The 15,084-nt window shown below is 35.4% G+C and overlaps 1 protein-coding gene across 1 annotated transcript in view; it reads left to right on the forward strand.

Annotated features, from left to right (window-relative positions):
* The window catches only part of LOC140150238 (nose resistant to fluoxetine protein 6-like), a 107,199-nt gene that overhangs the window by 32,301 nt on the left and 59,814 nt on the right, over window positions 1-15,084 (forward strand). Inside the window, exons 12-17 of the mRNA XM_072172243.1 lie at window positions 2,781-2,860; window positions 3,848-3,964; window positions 4,411-4,567; window positions 5,580-5,769; window positions 6,296-6,438; window positions 8,117-8,604. Coding sequence (XP_072028344.1) covers window positions 2,781-2,860; window positions 3,848-3,964; window positions 4,411-4,567; window positions 5,580-5,769; window positions 6,296-6,438; window positions 8,117-8,284 — 855 coding nt within the window. The 3' untranslated portion in view covers window positions 8,285-8,604. The remainder of the gene's footprint in view (window positions 1-2,780; window positions 2,861-3,847; window positions 3,965-4,410; window positions 4,568-5,579; window positions 5,770-6,295; window positions 6,439-8,116; window positions 8,605-15,084) is intronic.

Below are 15,084 nucleotides of genomic sequence, written 5' to 3' on the forward strand. Positions count from 1 at the left end.
TGTGTCAATCAGGTCACCCACCTTTAAAGACAAGATTTGGATATATTTATATTTTAACATAAGTGTCTATTTTTTTTCATTCATTACAGAACTTCAACAAGCTACATGATGAAGTAACCGTGATCCCCGGCTAAGATCCACTGGCCGTCAAAGTTTGGACCACAGGATCCATGAGCAGTACAATCACAAGTGTTTTTAACAGGAAACTTTTTACTGGCTGAATGTCATCTAGGCCTTAAGCCTGTGTAATACAAACATGATAACATATGAGACTTTTTATATTTATTACTCGAAATACTACGGTAGTTTGTGTACATACTATTCAATGGAAATGAAGACAAAAATAGGTAATTAAGTTTTGTACGTTGCACGTTTCACACACTCATAATAGTAATTTGTCTTAGAACGGAATTAATAATTTTAAATATGTCTTTACGTAAGGGTCTACTACTATATCTTCATTACTTTCATATAATATATGCAACAAGCATGGGCATCAATCCTAATAATATCAAATGTCCGAGTAGGCCTATGTCCCCCCTCACATTTTGGTAACTTAATCCAAAAGTCACAAGTAAATGTTTGTGGGTTTTTTGTTTGTTGTTGTTGGTTTTGTGATTAGGCCCCCTAATTAACGCAAGCACAAAAATAGTAGCAGGCTAGTAGCCGTTTTGAGATCTGCACTAAAATAACCAAAAATAACGTAGTCCATATCAAATGACTTCAGAATTTGGACTTCATTTTTCCTTTCCTTTTTTTTTTTGAATTTCTGAAGGGGCACATCCCTCTCATACGTGCGGCGCTGACATACCTTTTCACATCCGTGCCCCCTCCTCCATTTTCAGAACGGATCGACGCCCATGACATGACAGTATGCCTATACCCAGCAAACACAACGTTTTCGACATCATTCGCAAAAGGTTATAAAAGGTTGTCAGAAAACGTTTAAATGTCGGGTTATATAAAGGGTATATTAAGAGTATAAAATGTTTTCATAACCTTGAAAAACATTTTTTGATAATCTACTGCTCAGCAAACAAAAATGTTTTACAGAAAACGTTTAAATGTCGGGTTATATAAAGGGTATAAAAACGTTTTAATAACATTACAAAAACATTCTTGAAAACTTGATACAAAACATTCTAAACAGAATGTTATTTTGGGGTTGAAAAATGTTTGCCCAAAATATTTTCAATAACGTTAAAACGTTATCATGACCTTTATGTAACCCGACATTTTATTAAAACGTTTTTACCTAAACCAAAAGCCAAAATATAACTTATTTAAAACATTTTTGTGTTTGCTGGGTACATAATCTTAATAATTAAACAACAAACCTCTATGCTACATGAAACAAATTCATTTATTTCTAGTTTTATTTAATGTACAAGGTGGTTAAAAATGGAAATTACTTCCTCACTATTTGAAGTGATGGATTATGTATCATGTATAACATTAAAAATAAAATAAAATATGCTACACAGTTTGCACTTTTTATTCTTATAGGTCAGTGTTTTGTTTTAATATTCGTAATTATAGCTATTTTATGCCTGCAATAGGATACACATACATACAATTGTATAGGCCTACCCTCCGCCCCGGCCCTCTGCACTGTCCTCGATCGTTGAATTATTGCACCGGTAGGCCTATTTTACGTGTAAAATCAAGAAATTAAATTTAGAAAATACCATTTCAGCTTAATTTAATCACGGTTAGGCCTATAGGCCTAAATACAATGATGCAAAGTGAATGTTGTTAAAAAAAACCTTTAGAAATTCGCTAGTAAATTAAGACTAAGCTTTCGTGGATTCTGATCTCCGTTGCTTTAAAAAAATCATTTTCATCAATAAACTCAGAAACATGAAAAAGATAACAGCTATAGGATCTACTATACCCACTGTTTATTCACAATATCCTAGCAAAGTTTCGTGTATATGCATAATAGTATACACCACAGTTAGTATATGCGGCTACGAAACCAGGTCTAAGTTTAAACCTAGGTTTAAACCCAGGTCTAACTAGTCCGAGCTTTCGGAATCGTAAAATAACTTAAACCTAGGTTTAGGCTTAAGCCGGGACTAGTTAGACCCAGGTTTAAGTTAGCACCGGTTTAAGTTAAACCACCTTTCGGAATCCCAACCTTAATGTACGATTTCCTTCAAATTTTAAATTTGTCATTATATACTCAAAATGCTGAAATAATACTAGTAATAATTATCGGGAATGGTTTCTGTTAATTTTGAGCTGAAATAACGAGGTAAAGTGAAAGAAACACTGTTAGTTATTTCGGCCATTTAATTCTTTGAATTATGACTTTATGTCGAACTTTGCTCTGTTTACCTACAAACACAACAAATTTGGCTGATTCCATTTAGGTGCAAGTTGTGACATGTGTAAACATTACAAATGTGCCAAAAATCAGGTTTGAAAAAAATTAACCAGATTCATATTATAAGATCGTACATTATGACTTTAAGACTTGTGCCCATGCACCATCCAATTTTGTACTAAGACTCTTCTGTCATCTTAATTGGCAGCCGACTGATGATGATGGTAGCAATATTTTTTGCAGTTAAATGTCATAACAATATGTATATAATCTGCTTAAATGGTTTGTAAAACTCCCCAACTTTCTTGTATAAGCAGTCAAAATTTTGTAAAGGCAAGCAGTCCACTTCTGGGAATGGAAGACACAAAATGTGCAGATGTCGATAATAAAATGTTGAAATCAGATCTAGCTGTAGCAATGATGTTTAACACATTTTTTTGATCAATTGCAGTGTATTGGTTGGACGTGGTACTTGGCCAACGATATGCAGTTCTTTATTATCAGTCCCATATTCCTGATGTCTTTTTTCATGTAAGTATAAGTCACAGTAGTTTACCCTATTCAACTTTCTAGTGCACTGACTTTTAGCATAAAATTTGGGAGCAAGTGTTAAGGTAAAGAGATTAGACCAAAATAGGACCCACTCAGAATTTGCCCTGTGCACAGTGTATATGCCTCAAACAAAATATTTACAGGCCAGCTGGGCCTGTAACTCTATAAAGTTACAGGCCCTGGTGAAAAGTTAAGGCCCAAACTTTTTAGAGCTTTTAAATGGGAAATTAAGCCGGAAGTATGATTCTGGATGATAGTATACTGCAAGACGTTATGCTTTTTATTTTGAACAGTGTGATCATGAAAGAGCTCTTATCACTCATGGTTCCGTATAAGAAATGCGCAACTATGCTGATTCCTGTTGACTTGCCTTGCCTACTTTAATCAGGGATCAATAGTCGGGATGGGCATCTGAAATGACGTAATCAAACTGAAAGATGTAGCCTAGGTCTAGACAATAGGCGGATTAGCGGCCATTTTGTTTCCTACATGATGTTATTCATGTGTCGTTATACTTTAGTACACAAATATATAAGTTAACAGGTTAATATATTCTATAGTAAATCGATCAAATGACGGTGCTTGTTCAGGTATTATATGCTTGATATAATTAAACTGTCTGACCAGCTAGTATTCTCCTCTACCGTGTTGTGAAGGTGGAGGAGACTAAAGTTGTATTGACAAACACGCATGCGTTAAAAATGATGTAGCCTAGGTCGAACAATAGCGTGATGTAGTTCCCGACATTGCCCCTATGAACAGGCACCCTCCTGCTTCAAAACTTGAAGCCTTGAGTTACGGAGAACCATTGACCAAAGCATACAGGCTGTTGAGAACTGGTATCTTGTTGCTACAAATCAAGTATGCTAAATATTTTGGTTCTAAGTATTCACAACTCAAGTAAATCAATTATAGAAGGAAACTGATGACATTTGACATTGACTTTATATTCATTTCTCTTTGTAGGTTGCCAATTGTTGGTGTTATACTAGTGATCGTTACCATTCTGGCCAGTTTTATTGTTACTGGAACCTTGGTGGGATACTATGATTTGCCAGTTTTCACTGAATTGGGATATTTTGAGTAAGTACAAGCAATAATGACTTAAGGTGTATTCTAAGATTCCTAAAACTATTTGATTTGATTTGATTTGATTTGTTCAGGTTATGACAACCCTGGATAACCCCAGTTTGAAGCTTATTTCCATTGGGGTCCATTTGAACACCGGGACAGGTTGGGACAGTCAGGGTTAACACCCTACTCTTTTTGAAACTGGCTGCAAGATACATGTACAAGTATGGCTCTTTGCACACAAGACCAACGGCTTAACGTCCCCTCCGAAAGATGGAGTATGTTCATGATTCATTTACCCAATTCTAAATGAACCACGGGGAGAGTGGAAGTCTGAATTTCATCTACAGAGGTTGCCAATTAATTTCAGACTTTTTTTTTCCAAGTCAATATCCCAGCAAATTGCAAATTAGTCTGTGTTTATTGTCATATTTTTGTTTTCTGTTGCATAATTTCAGCCCAATTTACATACTTGAGCATCCGCATCCACCACCAATGGACTTTCAATCAATGATTTATGGCAAACCATACTGTCGTATTGCTCCATATCTTGTTGGCATTGCTTTGGGTTACATTATGTATAAGATAGGGAATAGAAAAGTCAAGATGAATCCGGTAAGTATTTACAAAAGTATTGACTACTTCACATACCATGCATATGATAGCAGTGAAGTAGTGGAACTTTTTTTTGGGGGGGTGGGTTGTTTTTTATAAAATGCTAGAGTGAACAATAGCCCATGAGGAGTGACACAGGTCAAGCACTTATATAGGCACCTAGAACAACAAGTGAAAGGGGTACCTCATCTCTGCAAACAATGCACATGATAACAGTGAATTGGTGAGGGTTATGATAAGCGAGTCGTATCGATAATTGATTTGTCTCTAGAACTACTTCCAAATCTCATGGTTACCTCATACCATTTTCTTATTTTTATTGTTGGGTCAATAATCCCATTTCCTAATTTACTACATGGAAAATATGAGATATTTACTGGCAATTGGCTAAGAAAGTTTGGTGTAAGTGATTTTGAGATTTAGGAAACTGCGTACTTGCTTATAAGATGAGTGGTGTCCTTGAACTACAAAAGCATGCCATAACCTTCTGTCCTGCATGGCCATTCCTTGTTTCAATATGCTGTCAAAGTTACATAATAATCAGATTAACTACCATAGCAATAGATGAATACAATTTTTGAATAGATCGCCCTGCACTACAAGCAGGATGCACAAATCACCTGTGTATGTCTGGAATCATAGATTGAATACAATACTCTTTTCAAAGATACTAATCTTACAGGTGTGAGTGATTAGCATTTCTTTGACATCTATATGGTTCAATGCATAGGTACCGTGTGAACGTTGTAGTGCAGGGCAATCTATTCAAAAATTGTATTCATCTATTGCTGTGGTAGTTAATCCTATTACATCATCACTTCAACGGCATATACAGGGGGTCTACCTGGTTTTCTGTTCCCATGTTGTGGTGTCCAATGGATCAGCTTGGCTACAGGCTCATTTTTGCTTCTGTACACAGGAAACTGCATACAGAATAACCAATGTATACTCTTTGAGTTTATAATCAATTATTCGTAAACTATGATTTCATCACTCTCTTTTTTCTTCTCAGATTATTGCATTTCTTGGTTGGTTAATAACAGCAGCTATAGCCATCTCAGTGTTATATGGCAATTACCCATCCCTTCATGGAAACTACCTTCCAAGCTTGACGGCTAACGTCATCTATGCGTCTGTGAGTCGGTTTGCTTGGAGTATTGCCTTGGCTTGGATTGTATTTGCCTGTAAATATGGATATGGGGGTAAGTTTCATTGATTCATTTGGATGTGATCACTGTCATCAGAGCTAGAAATTCCCCATCTATATCTGACCTGTGGACCCAAAGGTCCATATGCACAAAACAGTTAGACTAGGTGAATTTAACAGTTCAAATTCTATTGCAACTAAATTGTGGCATAGGTGTAATGTGGAGGTCATTAATTTCAAGATCACAGGAGGTCATCTGAGGTCAAATGTTTCAAGTTTTGATTAAATGCTCTTGGGTGAAAAGAGGGAGAGGTTCTCGACCTGCGCGAGGGGTGGTGGGGTAAGGTGGGTGAGGAATGAGATAAGGGGAAGTTTAGGGGTGGGTTTCCCATCATTTTTTCCTCATTTTTTTAAATCAAAATGTTTTTCAAAAATTTTTGTTGCCAAAGTTCATCGCATAAGCAGGCGGTCGCGAAAACATGCAAGACTTGTGGTTTGAGTACCACCTTGTTATATTTTGCTATCATTTATTATGTGACTTGGCATCAAAATAAATTGTTTGTTTATTCTTGTACCAACAGGTTGGATCAACAATATTTTATCATGGAGTGGTTGGGTGGTTTTAAGTCGTCTCACATACACAGCCTATTTAGTGCATCCAATAGTTTTATTAGTCTTCTACTTCAATTTTGCAACAGCAGTGGACTTTTCAATTGTCGTTTTTGTAAGTATATATAAATTTAGAGGTTATTGACTGGGCTATTAGTGCCTGTTTTGAGGATATTGTGACAAATCCCATGGGCAAATCTAAATATTTGGATCCAAGGAGTATATATTTCGAAGTCCAAGCAAAATGTTTAGATTTTTCACAGTAACCCAAAAATTACTGATGCAAAGTCATTAATCATATTCACAACCGTCACTTTTCAGTTATTTATTTGATTCCATATGTATATGGTAATATTCTTGGTTTTTTAAAAACAATTTTTAAGTTTATTTTTCATTTTCCCTTTAAAAAATCAAATAGCCAACCCGCTTCACCCATTTGCAAAGACCTTTCGCAGTGCCCCACTTGGCACATTTTACGGTGTAATTATGAAGTCAGATTCTGATTGGCTAATTGAGTCATGTCATCATCACATCAGCACCTCATTCGCCGTTCTATCTGCGTAGTATCCAGTGATGCTGGCATGACCTAGTTCTTTTTACGTGATCAGTTGGCAGCAGTGCAAAAGGTCTTTGCAAAAGCCTGTAGTGACAGATTACGAAGCGCTTAATCAAGCGAAGTAGAAATACTGTAGTTTTGTGAGTGCAATTTGTTGGACTTTTTGATGTTTTACCTCACTTATCATCAATTCCCATGGGCAAAGTCCTACCTTCCACAGTAGGGGCCATATATAGGGTCCACAACTTAAAAGTTCCCCCCTGAATACTTTTTAAAATAAATCAATAAATATTTGACAAAATGCAAATGTGTAAAAAGGTATGTAGCCGTATTTGTTTTACACATATGGACCAAATTATAGTGTCACACATCATTGCATTCAGTCACAATGGTTCATTGTGTAAAAAAAGAGACTGTTTTAAACAGTGTTAAAAGTTGCATCTTAGTCCATAGGAGTCAGCTCTCAAACAATTCAGTAGGCCAGGTCTATTCATGTGTTTGTTAACTAACCATTAATTAACCATTGTGACTGAACGCAATGACGGGTGACGCTATAAATTGGTCCACATGTGTAAAACAAATAGGGGTATACATATCTTTATACATTTTTACATTATGTAAAATATTTTTGACTTATTCTAAAAAGTATTAGGGGGAAAATTATAAGTTGTGGGACGTATATATATATCCATATATTTTTAAGCTGGGACATCTTTCCTCATTCAATAGTGATTATGTTATGATCCTATTTTCCATCTGCAAATAAGACATGTTCAAGTAAAATGAGTAATTTTTTTTCACTGAAAATTTACATTAAGATATTTCAATATTTTAATTTAATAGCACCAAATTAAGTATTTGTATTGTATTAAATAATTAGCATTAGGCTTAAAAAGGTTTGTATTGCCCTGTTTGACTGACCCAAAAATCAGAAAAAATTGGGTCACATTTTTTTTTCATATTTGAATTTTCATTTGTAATTTGTGCAGCACAACTCTGATAAATTAAAAGGCAAACCTGACAAACCTTTTTAAATTATTGTTTACCATTGTATTTTATGGCCACAGTGAACTTTTAATATTGTATGTGGCAAAATATACCAACCCTAACTTGGGAGCTTTAAGGCCAATACAACCCTTTTTTTAGACCTTAACATGGAACAGCCCAACTTATCTCCAACTTGAATTTTGCTATCATAATAATTGTACTTACACTCTATTTATTCACCCCTTCACAGTCGGTGTACTTTGTAGGCTGTCTTGGTATCTCCTATGGGTTGGCTGCTGTGTTCTCTATAGCCATAGAGTATCCATGTGCCAACATAGAGAAGTTTCTTATGCCAAAGGATGTACAAAGTAAAAGGACCGTAGATGCTTCATCATCATCCAGGGAGACCATTCAGTAAGACAATATGTATGCAGTAATCAGCATGTTTATAGAGATGCAGAGTAAAAATTAATACCTCACACAAAGGAAGTCAACACTTGTTTGAGAAATTTGATAATGTTTAACACATAGTTTGATATGCACATGGTGAAGAATTTTTGTAACTATAATCTTTTCATGTAAATTTTTGACGAGAGCATATTTTAAGCGTATCGTGTATTTACTGTGTTGAAACACACTTGTCCCTGATTGGCTGCTGTGGCAATCTGCTGTTGCCAAGTGGAACTATTATATAACATGCTAAGGGCAAGTATGGGCTAGATCCATTCCATACACAAGGTATAGAGGCCGTCAGTGTGACGTCATATGCCGCCATCTTGTGGGTACACGCTGTAATGGTCGTTCGATCTCCATGCGTGAGCAGCAAAATCACCGCGTTGAGGCGCGATAACAGCTGCGTGGCAAGCTGCGCGTAGTGTCCGACGCATGGACACACAGATCATTTGTACCCACAAGATGGCGAAAGGCTGACGGCCTCTATTGTTACAGGGTGGATTTAAGATAATGTTTGTAATGGTGAATGTGAGATATGAACCAAAGTAAGATTGCAAAAACACAAGAAAATATTTTTAAATATTTATTGTTAAAAATGTATAGCTTTTACTTTTATCTTTTGTAAAACTTCTTATCTCGATAGCAACTCGAATGTTCACCTTAAGGGAGTGTTCACTGTTCAGAAATACTTTGGAGCGGAGGAGCAGGGAAAATATAAGGGACCAAAAGGGACTAAAGAGCAAGATCTATGTTATTGCATTAGAGGAGGCTGTGCAATAATTTTCCGAAGGGGGGGGCTCTTTTCAAAGATACTAATCTTACAGGTCCGAGTGATTAGCATGATATGAATTACGATCAAGGTCTCCATCCCTGTTCTTTGACAAAGGTACTGTGTGAACGTACTAGTGCAGTGCGATATATTCACAAATTGTTTAAACCTATTGCTATGGTAGTTAATCCTGTTACATCATCACTTCTAGGGCGAATAAAGGTAATTCCTCCTTTAACCATCTTATATGAGTACAAATAAATTTGTATGTACATGAGTTGGACCCGGGCATTGGACACTACGCGCAGAGCGCAGCACGTCACGCAACTGTTATACATTGGTATGGTGATTTGCATTTGTGTGTGAATGATTAAATTCTGAAGGCACACACAAGATGGCAGACATGTGTCATCACATCGTTTACCTCTAATAGCAACTTTGATCTTGATCCTGTTCTGATCATCCCCTCCAAATGGTCTACCCAATCAAGACAAGACCAAGTATAATATGTGACACGATCTGGTCCATGGGGGCCAAAGGAGGCATTTTTGAAAATTGAGTTACTTTATTTATTACATTATACATACAATAGGCTATCATTTACTGAAAATACCAAAGGTCCAGCATACTTGCTTCTAAAGTTATGAAGTTTTTCTTATGTATTTCATTGTTTTTTTACTCCTTATATTACCTTTATCTCAGTTTCAAATTTGCCACCTTTGGCCCCCATGGACCAGATCGTGTCACATATGCACAATTCAAAAGCAAGCACTTGGTTACTATTGTAGAGATGTTGTAATATACAATATACATAGATACACTATGAAAGAGGGGGGCCCAGGAAAGTTTTGCATCCTTAAAAAAAGTCTTTTACAAAAGTTGTTATACATGCAAGTCTAATTTGCCTACAGTCTGTCCACATAGAAGTACAAAGTAAGTAGACCTCGGAAACTGGAGGTATGAGAATATTTATTTCAGTGCAATGCTTCTTTGGCGCGCCAACTACTGCAAGATTTGTACTTGCCGAGGGCATCACACTCTTCGCAAAGCATCGACCCCCAATACCACAGATTTGGTTTGTACTTCTAAGTGGACAGACTGTACCCCACCAAAATATTTCTGAACATTCCCTAACTGTCATTATACAGAATATTGTATATGATATCAAATTGTTATTATGTTTGTGTTTAATGTGTTCTTATGTATAAAATCTATTTTTATATAATATAAGACTGCCGTGTAGATCTAATTGCCTTCTGCACGATCATATTTCTGAACACTCCCTAACTGTTATACATAATATTGTATAATGCTAACAAAGTGTTATTATAGTTGTGTTTGATGTGTTCTTATATGTATAAAAAGCATCATCTGTTTTTATATAATTATCAGATTGCCATGTAGATAGACTTGAAATGAATATATATATAATGTAATTAAATGGAATGGAAGTCTTTTTAGAAAATCATTGCAGATACATTTGGAATGTGATTTTATATGTGTAAACTATATATTATACATAATTTTATATACTTCTTAGTAGTGATTTATTAACTTTTTAAATTGATTAAAATGTTGTTATGATTATGAATTATTATTAGGCCTAAAAATGAAAAGTTTGTATTGTCCTTAAAGGTCAAGGTCAGTTGGTCGGTCAGTGTTTTTTTCCACAAAAAAATATACAGAACAGAAATTTGATGGTAAATAATGATCTATCAGGTTTGTCAGGCTTGTTATTTTTTAATATATCAGAGTTGTGCAGTATGAATTACAAAAGGCAAAACATTTTGCAAATTTTGTACCAAATATGAAAATTCAAATGTGAAAAAAAACTAACAAAAATGTTACTTTTTTTCAGATTTTAGAGTTAGGTCAAAAAGGGCAATACAAGTTTTTGTTTTTTAGGCCTTATATTCCTTCTAATAAAACATTTATCAAGTACATAAATGTAAAATACCAAAAAATTAACCTTTTACTACAAGTTATTAAATTCAAAAATAAGTCAAATGGTTGTTGAGAGTTAAGACAAACATTAAGATAAATAATTAAGATAGATATTTTATCACTGCTAGGGTGCTTAAGGCCCCTGTTTTTTTCTGCAAAATCTGCCCATTTTCAGCTACTTCAAGCAGTTGATACTGATAGCCCTCACTCAGGTCCCCTGATAGCTTACCATCCTGGTATTCATTTTATATGTATATAAGTGCCACTGCAAGCTGGGCAGAGGTAGTACATTTTAGAATTTCGATGCAATACTGTAAAAGTCAATATTTTCGCGATTTTGAACATTTTGTCGATTGCACGAGAATTAAATTTCGCAGTTTTGATATTGATACAATAGAAACCTAATGCAAAAGGTTATTTTCGCGAGTTTTTATTTTCGCGATTTTATGTCCACTCACGAAATCCGCGAAAATAAAAACTTTTACAGTATTGGAAACAAATGAGAGATGACCTTTCATGTCATTTTACTGTTGATTTTTTGGTAAAATTTCTCTCTCAATTTTTCTCCAGCAGATGGGCATTATAAATCCAATGTGTGTGTAGCCTTTTGTTTTTGCCCTAGTATCAAAGATAACATATCATGTCATAAATGTACCAAACCAAAGATATTTGAAGATTAAAATGGTATTTGAGGAAATCTCAGGAAAATTGCCGAAATTGGCTTGTCCCCCCCCCCCCCCTCCCATTCGACTTGCTGTAAGAAAACTAACATTATAATAGGCAATGAAAAAAAAACATGTTCTATGGGCGGACGGATAGGGTTGGTCAGGCGTTTTTTTTTCTGGAGGCTAAATTTTCCTAAAAACATCACCAAAATCTCAAAGAAATCTAATCATTTTGTACAAAACATATTTTCTAAAAAAATTAAGCCAAAAATCAATAAATTTGGGCCCTAAAATGGCTTATTTTACATAATTTTAGCAAAATTAAAAAGAAAAAAGAATCTGCAAAATGGACAATTCTGTGTCAGTCGGGCCCGTATAATAGGTTTTTTTTGTTGCCTTGCAGTAAGTAATATTGATTTCACGCCAATATTGTAAAACAAACTTCATGTCAAGAATATTTTGAAATCTCTCAGGCTTTTTGTGCAATGTTTTTTGTTCATCTTGATCACTCATCAAAAAATGTGATGCAGTAAAATACCTCTCCAAAACAAGATGCTTGCAATCTACAGGAAAGTGTTTATTTTTGTACTACATTAGGGTCAGAATTTCATTTTGCAGTGTGAGAATCAATCTTGATTCTTGCAGAATACATTTTCGGGAATCATTGATTCTTGCAAATCAACTTCTGTGTAAACTACAAAAGTTTGTGAGAATCAACTAGGATTCATGCAAATCTGTTTACAAGATTTTTTGGGAGATTCAATTCTCGGATTCTCGCCTAAATTCTGACCCTGATATAATAAATGTAAATTTATACATGCTGAAGTACAAATATGTAACACAAAATTGAATGTATATTATGTTATTTGAGTGACAATAAAATATCTTTTATTAAGAAATAAGACTTAGAATATGTTATTGTTGTATAGTTATGCAGTCAGGGTCAGGCTAGTATGTAGCCCAATGCTCTGCAGTGATTTTCAGTTGTCCACTACAAACTTCACTCAAATGATCAGCTTTGTTTGAGCATAATCCATGGTTTGAGGCATATTGATTATTCCTCTAATTGGCAATTACCTACCGTTGATGGGGTGAATATCAAAATCACATGATAAATATCAAAAGCATGAATGGAATCACATGATTTTGTTATTTTATAATCAGATGATACCCTTCTTGGCCTTGCTTTCCTTATTATCCTCCGGCTTTAGCCATGAGGGGATATTGCGAAAAAAGACTGGTTGTGGGGAAATGTCACCGTAGTATTGGAATGTGTATCTAGTACAGTGGAGCTTGGTTAATGTCAGTGCAACCACGCACGCATGGCACATGACGAATGTTATTGCTTGCCTTCCCAGAATGCAATTCACGCATACCAAGTATTGGGTTGCAAATTTTGCTATTTACTCACATTTACGCAGAAAATGCTCTCGTTTTTTTCACAAAACTGCATGAAGGAGACAATATTTGATATTATATGTAATTTTAAAGACAACCCATATCCAAAACCAATAGGGTTACCCCCCCCCCCCCTTTAACATTGGTGCGCGTAAAAGTTTTGGAATGTACTTGCCTTCTCGTACATTTTACCCCAGAATTTTACCCTCAAATTTTTTTTGAGCCCCCTATTAAGGACTGAATTTTTTTTGCTCCCCCTTTTAGGACCCCCCAATATTTTCCAACCCCACCAAAGTATTTATGAACACTCCCTAACTTCCAATTCCAATTTGCAGCAAAAAAGGTTGTTTTTTTTTTAATTTGAAGACATGGATGATAAAAAAAACATGAAAATAAAAAAAACGCATCGCATTTGCATTTTTGACCTGCTACAGGAAACAAACATTTTTTTTGGCCTGATCTTCATACGTGGCGTTGTCTTTTTTAAAGAAAGTTCCTGTTCTTTTTTCCAGATCTTTTATTATCGTAGGGAGGCTATCCTCCTCGATACTTGAATTTGTATGTGGCCACGAGCTTGCTTCATTTTCAGTGAAATAGTGTGAGTGCTTGGGTACATGGTATTAGGTTTCGATAAATTGTGGTGTAGTAATTAATGGATATTGAATTGTTTTTTCTATTGCGATTTGTGTAGTGGAGCGTGACAGGGTAGAAAAATGTGTTTTGGGAAGAGTTGATGATTTAATGAATGTGGTGTTAATGAATGTTTGGACTGGTTTTTGTGGAGTTTCAAGGGTTAATATTAATTGGAATTGCAGTGGGAATTGTTAAAGTTTGTTTAGTTGAACTTGGCCAAATTGTTTGTTTTCAGTTGATGGAGATTAATGGAGAGTGTATTAACATATGGATTGATGAGGTTGTGAATGCACAATGATCCCTTGGGAGTAGTAAAAGGTGTTTACTAAGAAGTGAAATACCAGTAGTGATTTTAGGAGTTGTAAGTGCAGCAAGTAATGTGATATTGATTGAATGCACTTGAACCGAGTTCAAGGTTGTAGGAGGTTGTAACCAAATAATTTAGTTACTTTGAACTCAGAAAGTTTTGTAGATGACTTGTGTGATAGCTGCTGTAAGGTGAGTGGGTGCTGTTTGTGTTATTCTTAATTGTGCGTAATATAGGACGTTTGTTTTAAAGGAGCTGTTATATTAGTGGCAGGATTGGTGTGGCTGTTTTGTAATGGAGGGAGTGGTGTTCACACTAGCTAAGGGGTGTTCAGTCGTAAGTATGCGACGGTACTTTCACACTAGCTGTATTGCGAGAGGGGGTATTTAACTTGAGTAAACTGGGTATTTATACCTCGAGTAAAGTGCCCAGTTGTGGTAAGCGTGTGGTACTGTAGGCTTACCCCATTGACTCATTACAAAACGTTTGTTTAAGAGCTTTAAAGACAGATATTACTAGTACTTGAGGAATATGTCACTAAGTTACTATTTGCTTGCCTCATCAGGGTATAGATAGTACCCGGGAGATAGTAAACCTTAGAGGAGAAGGCCCTGTAAGAATGGGTGACCATTGGGAGAGTCTGTTTAATATTCAGTAGTAACACTAACATCAATCCCCATCGCACCAGTTCTTTTGCCTAATATTTCTGTACAATAATTGAATGACCTTTGAATGTGCTAGGTACAAAAACTCATATTCCAAAAGATGAGGTCAAATTTGAGCAATGATTGGTATTATGCTGGTGAACGATAGCCTTTACACTGTACATAGCTCTGGTACATACCCACAGATTATAGGGACTGTGGTATATATGAATATGAACTTGACCAGGTCAGTGACTTTCTCTGTCAAAACATATTATGGTATTGTTTCAGTGCGAAAGGGGAGATATCTGAACAAAATGATCATAGTGCAATTATCTTGATTGTATCAAACAGTCAAAAGTCTTTTTGAAACCAGTTTTATGATGTAAGTTGATGTAACCACTT

The sequence above is a fragment of the Amphiura filiformis genome, chromosome 4 (genome assembly GCF_039555335.1).
Source record: "Amphiura filiformis chromosome 4, Afil_fr2py, whole genome shotgun sequence".
Classification (NCBI taxonomy): domain Eukaryota; kingdom Metazoa; phylum Echinodermata; class Ophiuroidea; order Amphilepidida; family Amphiuridae; genus Amphiura; species Amphiura filiformis.